The sequence below is a fragment of the Centruroides sculpturatus genome, unplaced genomic scaffold, assembly GCF_000671375.1.
Source record: "Centruroides sculpturatus isolate CEXI.00-Female unplaced genomic scaffold, Cexi_2.0 scaffold648, whole genome shotgun sequence".
NCBI classification, from domain to species: Eukaryota; Metazoa; Arthropoda; class Arachnida; order Scorpiones; family Buthidae; genus Centruroides; species Centruroides sculpturatus.
Genome location: NW_019392627.1, coordinates 266,196 through 280,963, shown reverse-complemented (window position 1 = coordinate 280,963; position 14,768 = coordinate 266,196). Strand labels below are relative to the sequence as shown.

The 14,768-nt window shown below is 31.2% G+C and overlaps 2 protein-coding genes across 9 annotated transcripts in view; one reads left to right on the top strand and one right to left on the bottom strand.

The window, feature by feature from the left end:
- Positions 1 to 13,576, top strand: part of LOC111617781 (synaptic vesicle membrane protein VAT-1 homolog) — a 21,518-nt gene extending 7,942 nt beyond the window's left edge. For all 8 annotated transcript variants that reach the window (XM_023359076.1, XM_023359070.1, XM_023359077.1 and 5 more), the window contains exons 6-8: positions 6,467 to 6,556; positions 6,630 to 6,874; positions 13,342 to 13,576. In XM_023359076.1, coding sequence (XP_023214844.1) covers positions 6,467 to 6,556; positions 6,630 to 6,874; positions 13,342 to 13,434 — 428 coding nt within the window. In that variant the 3' untranslated portion in view covers positions 13,435 to 13,576. The remainder of the gene's footprint in view (positions 1 to 6,466; positions 6,557 to 6,629; positions 6,875 to 13,341) is intronic.
- The window catches only part of LOC111617782 (probable peptide chain release factor C12orf65, mitochondrial), a 14,891-nt gene continuing 13,570 nt past the window's right edge, over positions 13,448 to 14,768 (bottom strand). Inside the window, exon 3 of the mRNA XM_023359078.1 lies at positions 13,448 to 13,807. Within this exon, the coding sequence (XP_023214846.1) occupies positions 13,581 to 13,807 (227 nt within the window). The 3' untranslated portion in view covers positions 13,448 to 13,580. The remainder of the gene's footprint in view (positions 13,808 to 14,768) is intronic.

Below are 14,768 nucleotides of genomic sequence, written 5' to 3'. Positions count from 1 at the left end.
TTATATATTTTTATATATAATTTAATTACCACATCATTTTATACTTATTCAAGAGTTGAAACTAATTCAAATAAAATTTAGTTATACAAATTTACTGTTAATACAGGAATAACATATTTGTTTATGGAACACTATTTTGAACTATAAAATAAAATTTCCTAATTTTTATAGAATATAATGTAATAATTTAAGCCTTGTGTGTTGCATAAAACAAAATATTTTGTTTGTATTTGGAAGTAAATATTAGCTTTCAATTTCCTTTAAACTGTTTACTATAATAAGAAACACAATTATGTAAATTTGTAGAACTGCACATCTGTATTAGGCATATTACTTGACTTTAAGAATAGGGATATCTGTAGTTTGTGTACTGAACAAAACTATAATATGACCTCTATAAATCAATAGTATGCATTTTCACATTTTTGTGATTAATATCCAAACGAAAGCATCTGAGATGTAAAAAAAATTGCATCAAGTAAAAACTTATAATTTAGATGACAGTCAAATTTTTTTCTTAGGGTTTTTCTTTGGTAGAGATAAGCTTGCTTTGAAGTGGTGTCCACAAGATTTATACTTGTATTATTGTTTTCTACATTTTGCTTCTAAGTGCCAAACTTACCTTTACCAAAGAAAATAAAAATATGTCTGTCATCTAAATTATCATAAGTATTTATCTATCTGGTGCATCCGTTAATTTTTATCTTAATTTGATTTATTGATACACATAATTGGGAGAGTTTTTTAAATGATCTTATTATAAAAGGGAAAATTATCTGGTATGAATTCAAGATGGCAGGTGGTCTAACATAACAGGCCACACATTTTGAACCATGCTTTAGGCATCTCAGGGACAGAAATCAACCCCCAAACATTGGCAACTATGATTCCTGTATATATACAGTAGAATCTCATTTTAACAGATCACTCGGGCACCAAAATTCATCCGCTGTTCCAAAAATCCATTATATCATAAACAATGGATTTCTCGCACTCTCAGGAAAATATCCATTATTCGAAAAAATTGACATTTTTTTAACCCCCTGCATATAAGAAATACCAGTATTTGAAATTATTCAGTCTCTTGAGATTTCTATCCTTTATTTTATATAAACAAGTTCATACAAGACCATACATTATGCTGTAACATAGCTGACAGAAGTATGTACAATCATTAGCATTTCATATGTTAAAAACTTTGTCCATCTTCGTTTGCTTTAATGACGATGATGATGATGATGATGCAATGTTTCTGGACTTTTTTCGACTGACAATGCCACCAAAAGATGTTACTGTTATGCAAACACATGTCTGCAACAAAGATGCGGCACACCTTTGTTGCACACGTGCATATCTGAAAGTGTTAAGTCAGAAGTAGTTTCCTTCCACTAATCAATGCACTACAGGAGGGCACTAATGTGTGGCTGCAATGATAGGAGTGAGAACAGTGATGATTATGCACTTAGTTTGCACAGCATGCAACATATTTTTTTTAATTCAGTATCCATAAACATCCAATTATTAATTAAAGGTTGAAAAAAGTACAATGTTTACTGAAGATTGACATAGAAAAAAAATCTGTTATTCCGCTGCTTAATCTGGATCTGCTAAGAGATAAACTTACATTGATCTGTTAAAATGAGATTCTACTGTATTCAGTCAGTGACTTTGTGCCAAGTAAAAAAGTCACTGCTATGAATCTTTAGAAAGATTTTTAACTGTTACCCTCTATCTTTTTATCTCTATATTATTTCCCTTATTAATTTTAATTTGTAGAAGTTATACCATGTGTATGCTGATAAAAATTACTTCATTTGTACTAATATTTTAAAAATAATTGTTGTAATAAATTTTTAAAATTTTTTGTAAAGATTATAAAAAGGGTCTCCTCATATTTTGAAAGAACTACAAAATGTTCAGTCCATGATATAAAAGTTCCATGACTCACAACAGATTGTAGAGTTTCCCTGGAGAGCAAGGTCTGCAGGGCTGAATACAAAACACACAGACAAGTCGGCTCAACAATAACTGGGGTTTTAATTAAGGTTCGTTAAGTACAACGTGATATTCACACAAGGTGCGAATTAATAACAAAATTGTGTTATATCCGAGTCAATGCTATGTACAGTACATTCACCTCATTTCTCTCTTTCCTCCCTTGACTAGGGGACTCGCGACAAATGGCAAAGCATGACGACGAAACAGCACGTAACAAAGAGAATATATAACAAACGTTACTCATGAAAAAAAATCTTGGCTGCGTACAAACAATTGAAGACTAATCGGTGCCAACTAATCTTCCGCCGATCTTCTCTCACTGGAACGAGTTGGAGTTCGTCACCACACAGTTTCTATTCATATGAAAACCAATTTCTTCGCTCTTGTATCCCTTCTTCCTCCAGTTTCTCGCGTTCAGCGCCTCGATTACACACATCTGGCTGGAAAACCAAAGAACAAAGGTCCTTACTCCATGTGGATTACATCCCTATATATCATACTAACCAGATATTCACCACACATGACCTCAACTGGCCAATCGGGCTGCCAACACACGATTAACTGGGGAAGGGTGGTACCACGAAACAAAAAAAAAAGAAAATAGTCGCGAAGCACTACAAGATCTTTATAGGACAGGCTTGATATTTTGTATTATTCTGTGTTCCTCCAATTTAGTTTGCAGTTCCATTCTTGTTTAATTCAGGTAGATACTCACCCAAATAAACCAGTATATCTTGCAGACCCTGTTATTTTTCATAACCAGGTATAATTATTGTCAAAATTACATCTTGATTATCCTCTTGTTCACTATCCATATTGAAGCTAATTTCAATCCTGCAAGAATTCCTAGTCCTTATGGTTTCAAAAGTATCATCTGTATTATGTTGTGTCTTTTTCGGTGAACAGATGATCATCAGAAGCAACAAAACCAGCCTTCAGACAACTCTGAAATTCTGTCTTCAATACATGAAAGTCTTCAGTATCATTTACTGACAATGCAATTTCTTCTGAATCACCATATATCATGTAGTATGAAGCATTTAGTAACTGTTTCTACCGGAACAAAATTCCATGATAAGGCTAACCAGTGGATAGGAACCAATACAATTATAGTTTTCAAAATTTAAATGCAATTGTCAGTTTTTGAAACTAAGGCATTTATCACATTTTTTCTGTACAGAGATTTTATGGCATATATCTTTATAAATGCTGTAAAAGCTTCCAACAGAAATCATGTTAGGCCCTTTAATTTTGCTGTAATTTAATATTATATGATAGTGTGTGGCATTGTCCAATAACCATTAAAAAAAAAGGCAAGAGAAAGATTTTACTAATAGCCTTGAATCATTATGAGAAAATTGAAATGTCCATGCTTTACTATTGAATGACCATTTCACTGGTAGAGCAACACTGTTGATTTTATGTTTAAAGAGCAAGCATTACTGGTAATCCAAAATTTAACTTTTTCTTGTAAGCACCACAGTTTAACAACAAACATCTTTTATTCAGTTAACTGACAATAAATAATTTTTAACACTGATAGAACAGGACTATTTAAAGTTCATATTCTTTCACTAATTTGGAAACTTTTGATTCATCATTCAGTTTTCTAAACACTATGTTGTTTATACAAATAAATCTAAAGCTAGCAATGGTTGATTAGAAATTCAAATCTGTCCAATTGTCGTGCAGTCATAAGGACATGAGTTTGGAGCATATATCCACTGATAGATGCTATATAGTCAAATTACCCATGAAAATAAAAGCTGGATTAATTAGGCAGATGGCCATCAGAAATCAACTACTTTGTTTTTGAATACCAATAATGAAATAATTATTTACTTACCAAACAATCTTGTTGATTTCTTCATTTTCAGCATCCACTTCTTAGCACAATTGTCACTAAGCATTGTATCGACATGTTTCTGCCTTTTAAGAGATTACCTTCAGTACCTTGACACTAAATTTTCTTGTCACTTCACTCTGTGTTTGGCCTTGGTCTAACAAATTAACATCATGTTTTTCTGAAGAAGGATAAAATTCCATATTTCTTTACCATTCAAATGACATTTTTGTTTTTAATAATAATATACAAGTCTCTTTTAGATAAGTAACATGCACAGTATATATTATCGAAGAAACAGTGATCTTACCTTTCACATGGTCTTGAACACAATGTGGTGCATATAAATATATGGTATGAGAAAATTGGTCGCATTACATTTATTATTATTAATGTTTTAATATAATACAATTTTTCAAATTGCACATGTTTATCATAAAATATTTTCAATCTACATCATAAATAAATAGTAGTCATATGTGCAAACATACTTTGTCACTGAAGTGTCGATGTTCTATAACAGTGACTCAGTTTGGAGTAACCTTCAAGATATGCACCATGGAACAGATTAATTTAGGAAGAAAATAAATGCACAGAGTTCCAAAAATGGTTTTAACTCTCTATTTACTTTTTTTTTTTTATTAAATACTATGAAAATAATGTTGCAGCAGTTTCATCAAAACTTGTACAGTATAACATCTATTAAATATAGATTTAGAGAATTAAAAAATGTAAATTAATATTTATAACTGAAGAGGATTGGTGGTATGCCAGGTGCATTTCATCTGCAAAGAATTAAAATACAAAATTTTCAGCTTTTGATGATAAACTGAGGGGTTGCTCTGGAAAACTTAAAAATATCACCAACCATTTCACCAGTTTTAAATTTCTTTTGCCACCAATTTTACTTACTAATGCAGTTGCTGATAGCTTTATCTGTTTGGCATGTTGAAAGAAAAAGTAGCATGTTAAGCTGTGAAGCTAGCAATAGGAATCATTTTTTGAATAACTTTTTAGTGAATAATTCTGACTAACACATTTGATCACAATGCTTACAGTATTTTGCATGTTCTTTCATAAAAAATTTTTGTTTTAGTTCACTCAAAAAAGATCAAAGTGAAAAAAAGTCAACCCAAAAAATTCCCAAATTTTCTGTCAGTCAATAAAAAGTTCCAATCTGGAAACACTGGGTGGAATTACACAAAAACTGCCTTTGGTTCTCAATCTCACTTCCTAGTTTTCTTCCTGAACTTGTTGCGTGATGTCATGAAATCACTAGATGTGTAGTGCATGGGAGCTAGACATTCTGCTGTTTTTCCTGAACTGTGCTTTGTGATTCAATTTCATGCTAAATGTCAAAATAAGTAGATTAGGAATTTATTGACATTTTAATAAGAATATTGACAAGTGGCAATTTTGGCACTACGCAGCCTGTAAACCAATTAACAAACTATCTGAATACATATTTCTTTATGGTAAATAAATTTAATTGAATTTTCTGTATTTTGATAACAAAAAAAATATTAAATATTAACTGTGAATCCATTTATAGCTAGATAATTAAATTTTTAATACTCAATTTTTTAATAGGTGTAGACATANTAAATTAACACTAGTGCCACCCATCAAAACGAATTACGTCTTTAAACTCAACAACGAAAAGACTAAATTGAGTCTGTGCCTTAATCCATGTATCGGTTGGTTTTTCTCAGAAAACGAATTACAACGAATTTTTGATGTATCGTTTACCAGAACTTCTCGAGGCAATAAAATTGCTTGTATGTTCATCAATTGCAATCCGGATTCAAAAGAAACAATACTTTACAGTCACGACAACACTTCGGATCTCGGACTTCTCAGTTATTATTTACTGTCTTTGGGAAGAAGAATGGGTCATAACGTATTCACTTACGATTATTCCGGATACGGACAAAGCACCGGAAAACCTTCAGAATGCAATTTATTCGCGGATGCGGAAGCTGCCTGGGGTTTTCTTCAAGTTAGACATAATATCGGTCCCAAACGAATTATTCTGTATGGTCAAGATATAGGAGCGATACCTACCATCGATCTGGCTTCTAGATATAAAGTGGCCGGAGTGGTTCTACATTCTCCTCTCCTTTCTGTATCTCGTCTGATATTACCCATATTCAAGAATATAAAGTACCGTTTCAGTCTTCCGAGTGAGAAATTAGAGAAAGTGTCAAAAATTAAATCGCCGACTCTCATTATTTATGGCACCAAAGACAAAACAATCAGTTTCGATTGCGTATTTGCAATTTTCAAAAACTGTTCTCGCGCGGTCAAACCTTTATGGATAGAAGGTGCCAAACACGGAAACATCCACTACTACAGACAATACGTCGATCGTCTGAAGACGTTCCTTAACAACGAAATCTGGAAAAATAAACTGAAGAGATTATCGGTATTGACTATTCCAACTCTGAATAATCCACAACCTTCGATGTCGGCGTAACAATGCCGATAGAATCAGTTAAGGAATTCGTTAAATGTCAAAAATTTCAATTGCCTTTAACATTTTGATAACAAAAAAAATATTAAATAAAAACTGTGAATCCATTTATAGCTAGATAATTAAATTTTTAATACTCAATTTTTTAATAGGTGTAGACATAATAATATCAACATTTCTTGGATCCGAAGTAAATTCTCTTCGTCAAGTTTTGAAACCAATGGGACAATTTATTTTCATTGGTGAGTACTATTACCAAATTAAATGCTAATTTGATTATATTGCATCATATTTCATTAATATATATTTAAAAAGGTGCAGCAAATATACTTCAAGGAGAAAGAAGGAGTATTTTCCATTTGATAAAGCTTTGGTGGCAGACAAATTACATAAATCCCATAGAATTAATAAATAAAAACCATTCTGTTTGTGGACTAAATATTAATAATTTATTTGAGATAGATCCAGAATATTTCAAGACAACTTTGGAAAAAATCTTGAGATTATTTGAATCTGGAAAATTGAAACCAATCATACATTCTACTTTTCCATTTTCAGAGGTAAAATTAAATATTTACAAATTCTATAATTTATTCTTTAAATTTATGAAAATATCCAAAGAGATGTTGAATTTAACAATTATGAATAAGTAATCTACAAATGTCAATGAAGACTAAAAAGGTGACTAATGCCACTTCATTTGCATTGATTTAGTCTAATAGTTTATTTTTGCTATTCAAACATACAAAAGAAATCATACAAATACAGTGGGTGATCGGTTAATGAACACTTTTGCAAAAGATTTTTATGTTCGGACAATAAACACATGATCAGATAACAAACACCTCACAGAACAAACACAAGAAGCAACATAAAATAATGAATACTGATTGGTCTTCCCTTGTCTTTAGACAACAATTCAAAACTTTTTGGAGCATGGGAGACATTGACATTGACGCTCAACCTGGTATGTGCTGATTGAATAGTATTCCTCTGAACTTTGAAACTCTTCCTTGTAATTCCAGCCTTTTATTTTTCTGACAGAATTCTTTTATAGTATTTGTGAGGCTGTCGGGTGGGCACTCATTATGTTTTGCCCCAATTTTTATTTTTTAAAGGTGAGAGTATAATAGCAAAGGTAGAGAGTGGGCAGATGTCTGTAGAGATGGGCAGTATGCCTTGAACAGTTCTACAGTAGGCCGCAGTTCAATCTTATCTAAGAAAGATAGTGTATTATCAACAAGACTCGAGCAGCTTAAGGAGTAACAAAAATCACATCTGAGAAATAAAGAACATTGAAGAGCTCATAATGGAACCTGAAATGGATCTGACAACAGAAGAACGCCAAGAACATTTGAATGAAGAATGCCAAGAAACTTGGTGATATGTGTTTTCTTCTGAAAAAGAGAATTAATGTCTATATCTACTATTAAACATTTTTTTTTGAAGAAGTGGGATGATGTCAGAACGATGGTCTTAGAATGGCATCCAAACCAGGTTGAGGTTAATAGGCTTCGGGATCTCTACAATTACAATGCTATTAATTACTTCTGAAAATCTTGAAGAGAGAAAAGTAATCGACATTAGACAGATTCTTTAACCCCCACAAACAGAAAAAACATGACTAATAAAAATGCAAGACTGTGTATATATGTATTTCTATTATTACATATAAATAAACATAGTAAGAAACTATATATTTTTTATTTTTGGAGGTATCCAGAACAAATTAATTAAATTCCCATTAAAACCTATGGTAAATCGATAATCAGTTAACGAACAATCCGGATAGCAAACAAAGTCTTGGAATAGATTATGTTCGTTAACTGATCACCTACTGTATTTTTAATAATAATTCCATCATATCAGATCTCTAAGTAAACACAAAATCCAAGTAAAATAATAATATATTCTCTCTTTTTTTTTTTTTATTAACTGTAAAAAGATTGGAAGACACCCTATATATATGATCATTCTTTTGAGTGATATTTTGCCAGCTGATAGAAAACATTGAATACAAAAAGTTTTCCCTATACACTTTTTGATTTGACCTTGGATCCAAGTTATGTGCATAAAACTGTCAAGTTTGTAAAATATTATTTTTTGAATATTTCTAGTTCTAGTTAATCAATTTTGATAAACTAAATTCAAGGAAAATAAAAAAGTATTTATACTTTTTTAATAATCTTGAAAACATGATTCTTTTTGATAAGCGATGCCTTGTACAGGTCTTAGGAAGATCTAAAATTAAATAGAGACTATTAATCATTAATCTACTTAAGTACCAGGTAATGAAGCTAACTGCATTTTTAAATTTTCATGTCTATCAACCTAGGTTTGGGGTCAAAGTTTCAAAATAGTAGTACACAAAGCTTTATTATTTACAATCAATTACACATCTGAAGAGAAAAAATAAACTTTCATTTTAAGGTTTGTTTGGCAACCTTGACTATCTTTTTGTCTTAGAAATGTTTTTCTTGAACTATTCATGATTATCATATCTCAACACAAACAAAAAATGTTCTCGTAAATTTTTTCATTTAGGTCTTTGATTTCAAGATACAGTTAATTGAACTTGAATCAAAAAATTTCTACATAACTTGCAATAAAAATTTGTTTATTCTTGATTTCATATGACATATTCAATGCAAAAATGTAATTTTTCTCAAACATAATGTCTCAGAACACAAGACTGAATCAAAACAGTGTACAGGGAAAACTGTTTGTTTGTTATGTTAGGGCAATCTGTGTAGGGGGATGCCTTCTGGGAGGTCTTGTTAAGTGAAATCGGCTCCTATTTAGGCGTTATAGACGTGGAGAAAACCCAGAAACTCTATGTGGCCAGCCCGTCTGAGTGAGGCATGAACCCATGACCAAACTCCCAGTGTTCAGGGTACGAAGACCGCTTGGCCACTGGTGGGCACAGGGAAAACTATTTTGTATTCAATGTTTTCTATCAACTGACAAAATATCAATCAAAAGATTGGAGACATCTTGTATACTTACCATATAACTTCCTAAGGGAGAAGAGATTTTTTACTACATAGGATTGATATGCAGAATGCTATGGTAGCATGTTAAGAAATACTCTATACAGAACAAGAAAGTAATGCAATGGGAACTTTAAATTCTTATCTAGTTTTATAAGAAGGTCCAGGTTTATCACAGAACCCTTTAATTGTTAAAAAGTGATCAGATAATTATAAACAAACAATCTGTTACATCTTTTCATGTGCAAGCCTAGAATTATTAATGCCCATGATTTTGTCTTAGACAGTACATGGACTGCTATTTTAGACACTTATGATACTACAATTTTTTTATTGATATTCAAAAAGGGCTTTTCAACTTTATCTAGAAGCAGCATCATTATGTGTAGTGTTTGTCGAAGATCCTGTAGTGAGTATGGCCTAAATGCTATAGTGTGTCCTATTTAATTCAACTTTATAATCTCTTGTCCTGCCTTACTTACCCTTGATAGACATCAGCAATAAAAATTTACTTGGGTGTCATCAGAAGTGTGATTTTAACAAGCTACAGTATATGAAAATTTTTTTTGAAATGTCATCAGAAGATTTTAACAAGCTACAGTACAGTTTGTTAAAATCACCCTTCTGATGACATTTTGATTTTGTATATTTTATTGTGTAACTTTTTACTTTTTCCAAAATAAATATTCTGTTCTGTGATGCCATGATAATTTTTAATTCTTAACTAGCTTACCATCGCACATTGCTGCGATCTCAGAAGAAACGAAATTCAAGCAAACTCGTAATGATAAAATTAAATTTTCATTTTATCATTTTTATTGAAACTTATTATTGAAACTTATTATTATTATTCATTTTCATCGGGAAAACATTTCAAAGTGTTGTTTCAATTCTATTTATTTATTGGAGTGCTCATGGATACACGATATATTTTGTTTCTCCGTCTGGTGCATACACGAATAAATCGGAAGGTTTTCTGATGCATGAGCCAGCCACGTACAGTTGTCCACGCGAGAAGCACGGATTCTCCAAATTTAGCCCACACACTCGCAGCGATTGTCAGAAGCACGATATTCCCCATTTATATATACATATATATTTTAATCCTTTATAATTTTAATTATTTAATTGCTCCTTCCTCTCTTCCTTGGCATGTTGTGAAATTTCTGATAGTCGGATAATAAACTGTTTTATTGTAATTTGTCTTTTTAAATTATTTTGAGTCGATATTAAAATTTGAAAAAGGGGATACCTAGATCAGTAAAATAGGCGAATTTCTTCCTACAACTTCAGTCGTTGTTCAGGGTACAGTTAAGATTTTAACGAAGTTCGAGCGAATACATAATTAGCAAAAAAAGTCAAAATAAAGTGATTAAACAAAAATTATTATAAATATCGTAAATAACAGTTTACAAATGCATATATAGAGATATTTTTTGAAGGGGGGAAATGGTCTTCACAATTTGAAATCGATCGAACACACTGTGCGCGAATGCTCATGTAAACGCGCGCCATCTATCGTAGGATAAATGTACTTCGCGGGAGTGTATTAAAAAATTAAAAAACTTTCCAAAGCTTCATGGCAATCGTACTATGCCACAAACCTTCGCTGGAGTATATTAAACAACTTCTCAAAGTTTCACGGCAATCGGATAAACGGTGTGGTAATGCATGAAGGACACACACACACAGACATACATTCATTTTTATATATATAGATAATGAATGAATAGTGGGTGTCTGGATTAACATTTATTTTCTGCAAGTATGTTTGTATCAGATATTGTAGGCCATATTGATTTCACAACATAACTCATAAGAGGCATCCTAAGAGAAACAGCAACTTAACAAGTTAACTTGCAGTTGGCAGTCACATGTTAGTTCGCTTTTACCATGCAATTAAAAAAAATGGTTTGAACTGTACCTCTGGTAACAGGGATACAGTCCAAATCATTCATTAAATGTTGATGGAACTGGTTTCAATAGGATAAGAATTGAATGACAACATTCCTTAGATTTTGAATCTCTGATGGTTCTTGAGATGTTGAGCATATTTATTGAAACCAATTTTTTATGCAAATTTTTGATGTGCTTTTAAAGGCATAGGACCCTAAATTTTTCAACACTGCATAACACAATTTTATGATGAGACCTATTTTAGCAGTTTGAACATATCTTTAATGGTTGTTGAGTTAGACCCCAAAATGTCATATGATATGTCTTTTTTACACACCTTGTAGCTTGGAAAAACCAATCATCTGATAACTGGAATATGTTATTCTAACCTCCTTTAATAGCGCTTCACAATGAATATTTACTGAAGCTTTCTGGTTTAGCAATTGCAAAGTTATAAACATTTATTTGAACATAAAATTATAAAAGTTTTGAAACATTTACCTTAGATCCTAAGGTAGAGAAAAATCCATTTGATAGAATGATGCTGGGAACCTTTCCTAAATGGCATTTTTTAATATTGGTCTTTGTTTTTACATTAAAGCCTGCAACTAAGGAACATATTTAAAAAAATGCACATTATGAATAGCTCACTGTTGAGCACATGTAAGTTTCCTTAAGCTGCAATAAAACTTCTTTAAAGTTAGATTCTAGCACAGATTTTGTGTTCTTTAAATTTGTTTTATGTGATTAGAAGTAAAAAATTCAGCAATTTTACAAATCACATATTTGTAGGACATTTTCCATTTACGTAAAGTACAAAAATTCAAATTACATAGAGATGTAAATGTTTAGGGCTAGTAGTTTTCAATGAAAAAAAAAAGTGCGATTAGAAGCTAGAAAAAGTGCCCAGTATCTTCTTCAAAGCTTCAAGTTTAGCTCAGTCAGGAACCTGAGCTGAGTTGGACTGATTGGAAAAACATGCTGTGTAATCTATGGAGTCAATACTAAAGGCCCAACATCTATTCCAGCTCATGTACTTAGAAAAATGACACAGAAAAATGTACACTGTAATTGGATACAGTTAGGCCAGGAGAGCATTATTGGACCCACCCATTTTACCTGAAAAATGATTAGACTGCATATGCCTCTTCAACTGCAAGATATGCATAGCAAATAGCAGGGAGCAAACACAGCTACAGGAACTTTTGGTTATGATAGTACAAATGCTTTAGATTTACAGAAATTCTACATCCTCAATTTGACTCAGGTTCTTGGTGTGAGTTAGATCTGAAACTTTGAAGAAGGTAAACCACTGAGCATTTTTACTTTCCTAGCTCTGTTATATATAACAGATGGAAAGTATGGCAATTAGTCAAAAAAATGACTCCCCAAGATTTTTACATTTTTGGACTTGAGACCTTGAAGCATCAAGAAATTTAAAAAATTTGGGATTTTTTTCTGTATGTATGGATGTGTGGGGGAGCACAATTTTGTTCATCCTCTTTGAAGCTTAATTTCTGTACTTTTTGTTGAAAATTTCTGAAATTTTGCAGCATTTGTATATTAGGGGATTGATATTAAATTTTGGTGGTTAAAGGTCAACAGGGTGGGGAGATAAAGAGGTTGTGTGTCATATGTTGAATAGTGTCGGACTTAATTAATGACAATTTTACTCATTATTAGCATTTACAATTTTTTTTATAAAACTCATCCCTTCCCTCAAAATTAAGCATTTTGTCATTTTATAATAATTAAAAATATAAAGTTTTTAAAATATCATAACAGAGGCACCACAAACCGTTTTAAATATTGCCAGGAAAGTTAAGCAACTCATTACTGTATGTTTTCAAGAGCTTCTAGTCCCAAACTTTTACATCTTTGTTTTGATGGAAAATGTAACTAACTTATTAAAAAATTGGAAAATAGGCAAGATTTTAGCTTAACATTATATAATGCAAAATATTAACACAATTGTGTTATAATAATCAAAAGTTTCTTAAAAGCCAGATTATTTTTTGTTGTTATAATTTTTTAATTTGGCTTAAAGATAGGTGATTAAGCTGCCATCTTATGTTATGATGATAATATCCACTTTGATTAAATAATTAAAAAATTTAATCAACTTTTCTCACTTTATTTAGGTAAAGAAAGCATTTGAATGTATCATCCAAAGAAAAAATATAGGCAAATTAATTTTGATACCATCAAAAGATTTCTCTTCAATTGATGCATGAATTTACAGCCAGTTTCAATGCCAACAAAGAAATGTTATGTCCATTATCATTGTTATTTTTTGTAATAAAGAAATTTGTTTAATGTAAAAATAATATTTTAATTGTAATCAATCAAATAAAGTTTTCTAGATTTTAAATAGTATTTTTTATTGTTCATCAAGTTTATTTCTTTCTTTAAAGATTCTTTTCATTTCTCGCAATTTATCTGCTTTCTTTTTTCTCTTATAAGATTTTTCATCATCTATCCTCTTCATCTGAGCAGCCACACTCATATCTCCATTGTACAAATTGTCCAGTTTCTCTTGAAGCAAATTTCTTGCAATAATACGATTTTCAGGCAACTGTCTTGATTTATGACATTTAACTACAATACCTAAAATTAAAATATTAATGTTATTTTAATAAATCAAATTAATGAATAACTGTTTATAGCAAATTAATAACTTTTCTACTGCAGTAACTAATTACATTTGTGTAACATATACAGAGATGAGTGATCATTTCTTCAGTAGATAATTAATCATAAATTAGGACAACTCTATATCTGGTTTCATAAAATAGGTAATATTTTCAAGAGAGAGATCAGAAATTTACATTTAATACAACCCCTGGTCAAAAATATGGAATAATGTTCACTCTGCAGGATGTCATATAATTCAGCTTAAAGTTTGCAAATAATTATCTGATGTCTGTTTTTTTAGCCTTGCGTAAGACTAAAAAACAGACATTAGATAATTATTTGCAAGTAACAACAGAAAACAGATGAAACTTTTATACAAAAATACTCAAGAAACAACACATTCAACACTTGAGTAAAATCAGACAAAAATATGGAATATAGTAATTACAGATATATAAGTATGGAATTACTTATTAAATTAATACTGCCTGGGATTGCTTTTGGCCTTTATTACTGTTTTAATACATCTTGGAATTGAAGTGACTAATGTTTCACATAAGTCTCAGATATTTCTGTCCAGCTTGTTTGAATAGCACTCTTACATTCAGACAATGAAGCCAATTTCTTTTTTTGAACCAGTTTCTTCAAAACATTACACAAATTCTCTATTTGATTTAAATCTGAGCTATTTGGTAGCCAATCTAAATGTGAAATGTTTTTATCTAGAAACCATTGGTTTACTGTTTTAGCACAATGGTAGGATGCATTGTCATCTTGTCATTGATAGATGAAGTTTGAATCACCCAAATGTTCCTCTGCTGTTTTTAGCACAAAATTATATAAAATTTTCAAGTAAATCTCTGCATTCACTGCAGTATTGAAGTTTCCAAATGTCTAGGTTCTGCATCTGTCATGGCACTCAACTCTGGAAACA